The sequence below is a fragment of the Microtus ochrogaster genome, unplaced genomic scaffold (assembly GCF_000317375.1).
Source record: "Microtus ochrogaster isolate Prairie Vole_2 unplaced genomic scaffold, MicOch1.0 UNK45, whole genome shotgun sequence".
Lineage (NCBI taxonomy): Eukaryota > Metazoa > Chordata > Mammalia > Rodentia > Cricetidae > Microtus > Microtus ochrogaster.
Genome location: NW_004949143.1, coordinates 192,714 through 196,780, shown reverse-complemented (window position 1 = coordinate 196,780; position 4,067 = coordinate 192,714). Strand labels below are relative to the sequence as shown.

At 47.1% G+C, this 4,067-nt stretch overlaps 2 protein-coding genes across 2 annotated transcripts in view; one reads left to right on the top strand and one right to left on the bottom strand.

Annotated features, from left to right (window-relative positions):
- Nucleotides 1–4,067, bottom strand: part of Cetn2 (centrin 2) — a 48,687-nt gene that overhangs the window by 5,135 nt on the left and 39,485 nt on the right. The window lies entirely within an intron of this gene.
- LOC101982846 (melanoma-associated antigen 10-like) lies at nucleotides 959–4,054 on the top strand. Its single transcript, XM_026777085.1, has one exon. It carries the CDS (start codon nucleotides 3,145–3,147, stop codon nucleotides 4,015–4,017), a length of 873 nt encoding a protein of 290 aa, XP_026632886.1. The 5' UTR covers nucleotides 959–3,144; the 3' UTR covers nucleotides 4,018–4,054.

Sequence of the window (4,067 nt, the reverse complement as noted above, 5' to 3'; positions counted from 1 at the left end):
GCTTTGGAGCCTGTCCTGGAACTCACTCTGCAGACCAAGCTGGCCTCGACCTCACAGAGATCCGCCAGCCCCTTCCTCCGAAGTGCTGGGATTAAAGGTGTGCACCACCACCACTCAGTTTAACAAACTTGGTCTACAGAGTGACTTCCAGGACAGCCAGGGCTACACAAAGAAACCATGTCTTGAAAAACCAAAATAAAAGAAAGTGTGTGTGTGTGTGTGTGTGTGTGTGTGTGAGAGAGAGAGAGAGAGAGAGAGAGAGAGAGAGAGAGAGAGAGAGAGGGAGGGAGGGAGAGAGCGCCAGCACATGCGAGGAGACGTGTTAAAACTCTGAGACTGACAAAGCCCCAGACCTGATAGAGGGACATACCCCTCCCTTATAATCCACTGGTAACCTTCACTTCCCACTCTTTCTCCTCAGTAGAGACTCCCAGAATCAGACGCCTTATCTTTTTGTCTTTTTTGTTACTTTGGGGTTTGTTTCTGTTTTTAGTTATGGGTATGTGATATATACCAGTACAGTCAGAGACCTTATCTTTTATATTGTTTTGAGTTTTTGAAACAGGGTCTTTTTATTTTTGGTTGTTTTATTTCATTTTGTTTTGAGATGGTCCCTACTATGTAGCCAAAGCTATCCTGAAATTCTGTGTATAGATCAGGTAGGCCTCCTAAGTACTGAGATTACACTGAATTTAGGAAACATTTTTTTGAGAGCCAGGCTCTGTGAAGTTATGGTAAGCTCTTTATCTGTCCTGAACCATAATAGGGGTGAGCTTTGCTCAAATGAGAATCAACACCCTCTCTCTGCCTGAGTAGACTTTAGGATTTAGAGCCACATTCTATGGTCCATACAGCAAAGAGGACTTAGGGATCTGTGGCAGGATTCTAAGAGACTCTGAAGGTAGAATGGAGAAGCCCCAGTCCTGATAACAGAGCCTCAAACAATCCATTCATGCCACTTTTATTCACCCTACACCACATGGTGACAACTTGCTGGAGTGAGCTCTTCTACTTCTTCTTTTTGCCACAATGGACTCTGGAATTTGTAACCATGTTCTGAGGTCCCCTGAGATGAAAGTACTCTGTTAGAGAACATGGTGAGACCCTGGAGATAGATTTAGAAGTTTTCCCCTGATGTTAATACCCCCAAGAATGATCTGAGCATGCTTCTATTTTCAGCTCTGCACCATACAGTGGCTGGCCTCTTAGTCCTTCACTTGAGTAGATGTTGGCACTCACAGTCCTGTTCTGAGGTCGGCATAGCTCTGTGAGGGATCACAATAAGATCCCAGGGACAGATTCAGGAAGCTCCAGTCCAAAAACAGGTAACCTCCAAGGATGGTTGCATCCTTGACTCTGTTGCCAGCCCAGCACCATAAGGAAGCAGACTTTTCAGGGGAGACACTTGGATTCCAAGTTCCCTTTCCCCCACCCCTCCTTCTGTCTCAGAAGTTCCCTGAAATCAGTGAGCCTTGATCTGGGGGCAGCAGACTGAGATCACCAGATGTTGAGGTCCAGAATAGTCTGGGAGTCATAGGGAAGACTGAGGGATGATAAAGAGCCACCAAAATATCCCATTATTTCCTTGCTGTTAACTCTGGGAGGCTCAGGATCTATGGCCACATGTGGAGTTCCCAAGCTTTTGTCTTGGGTATCAGAAATGAAGGAAATGTCATGGTCATAGGGAAGAAGGACCAGATTATGAAGGAGAGAATTCTAATACAACAAAGGATGCCTCAGAAGTACAAGGAGGCCCCATTTGAGGTGACCAGTAAAGTAATGCCTGGTTTCCACATGTTGGTCTGAGAGGGGAGAGGGTTTGTAGGTAGAAGTAGGGCCTGAGGCCAGCAGAGTAAGGGGCCCAGGCACTGATGGAAGTCAAGATAAATACTGAGGAAAGACTGAGAGCACCTTGAATGGGCAGCTATGCCCCTGCCCCGAGCCCAGATAGGCACTAATAACCGGATGATTTCTGACTTCTGCATCCAGGTCTGAGAGAATTTAGGAGGCTTACTTGAAAGAATGCTGCCTCAGCAGAGGGAATGGCCTGGGTATTATGGGATGACAGTGGGGCACTCGCACTTGGGAGTGCATGGCTGCCTCCACCCTCTTGTCAGTTCTGCCTTCACTTTAGCCTATAAGGTGTCAGGGGAAAGTGAGGCCTGTTCTGCAGAATTGCTGTGGAGATATCAGAAAGGACGCATCAGATAAATAAACTTCTGGTGGACTCAGGGAATCCCATATCAACAGTCGTGTCAGAACTCAAGGTGAGGACTGAGAGCATCCATCACCTAAACACGTGGGACCTAGAGCTTCTATTGGCTATGGGAAAACCTAGAGACTATAGGTGGATTTCTTCTGCTCACTTCCTTTTTCTTTTCACAGAAATACAGCGTCACATTAAAGAAGGTGGGTTAAGCTCATCAGGGGAAGCAGTTCAGTCCTTGCAATTTATCAAGGTAAATATGAAACAGGCTCTCCTTCATGACACACACAGACCCTAGTGAAGTATGTTACCACTTTCTGTCACCCTGGGAAAGTTTAACTGGATGTAAGGTTCCCTCGCTGCCTTGTCCCATCCCAGAGTTGTGGACCTCCATTGCAAGAAGTTGGCCTCAGGCAGAAGAGGGTTGGGGTCCAGACCCTGACAATGCAAAGAGTGACTACAGAGGGTACCATATGAGACAGTGGAGAAGTTACCCAGAGTCCAGCTCTCCTTTCCAATTAGGGCCAGGCACCTAGTAGTCTCACAGTCTGCAACTCTTGTTCTGGGGTAGTGTCTTCAGGTCAGATGCAGGGGAAGGCCACACAGAGTCAGGAGTGAACGTGAGGCACCAAGGGTCCCATCCTTCCCAGAACACAGGGACTCCACATTTCCTTGTCCCACTGGAGTGTCAAGCTCTGTAACCTGACTGTGCCCTGAAGACACTTCTTACTTCTTCCTTCAGTGTCCTAAGTAATAGGACTGACAGAAAGACAGGCTCCCTTGTGGCCATACGGTACCACCCAAGAGAAAAAGTCAACAGGCCATTCGGAAAAGTTTCAGGTTGTAACAGTCACCAAAGTATTCTTGCATCACTTTCTTCTTGCCCCAGGTCTGAGTCTGTACCCATCCTCCTGCTTGCTAGCTTCAAGAACGTCATCATGTCTCATGGTCAAAAGAGGCAGTATTGCGACTTTCAGGGAGAATCTCAGGCCCCAAAAGAAGAACAGGGCCAGATGAATTCTGATCTCTCTGTGGCTGAGGGAGAGGAGTCCAATAACAACGACTCCTCCGATTCCACTAGCCCAGCACTCCCCAGGAAGATACCTGATGGCGGGATACCAGATTCTCCCCAGAGTCCTCAGCGAGCCTTATCTCCTCCCACTGTCATGGCCTCCATTCCAATATCCCCATCTGATGAGGCCTCTGGCAACCAAAGAGGGGAGCTGGTATTGTACCATGCACTGAGTGCAAAGGTGGCTGATTTGGTGCAGTTTCTGCTCCTTAAGTATAGATTGAAGGAGCTGACCAACAAGGCAGAAATTATAGAAAATATTATTGGGGACGCTGAGCAGCACTACAATAGGATATTTAATGAGGCCTCTGAGGGTTTGAAGCTTGTATTTGGCATTGATGTGATAGAAATGGACCCTGTTATCCACACCTATGCCTTTGTCATTGCCCTGGAAATCACTTACGATGGGATGCTTACTAATGTCCAAGGCATGCCCAAAACAGGCCTCCTAATAACTGTCCTAGGTGTCATCTGCATGTATGGAAATCGGGTCAGTGAGAATGTGATCTGGCGAGCACTAAATATGATGGGAGTAACTCCCATAGAAAATCACTATATAGCAGGGAATGCCAAGAAGCTTTTCACTGAAAAGTTTGTACAGGAAGGGTACCTGGAATACTTTCCAGTTCCTGACAGTGATCCTCCTTGCTGTGAGTTCCTATGGGGTCCAAGGGCCCATGCTGAAACCAGAAGTGTGGCTGTCTCAGAGTTTTTGGCTCAGGTCAGCAGGATAATCTAACTGGCTCCATACCCTTCCAGTCCCTGTATTTATTTTTGTTTTGTTTTTTT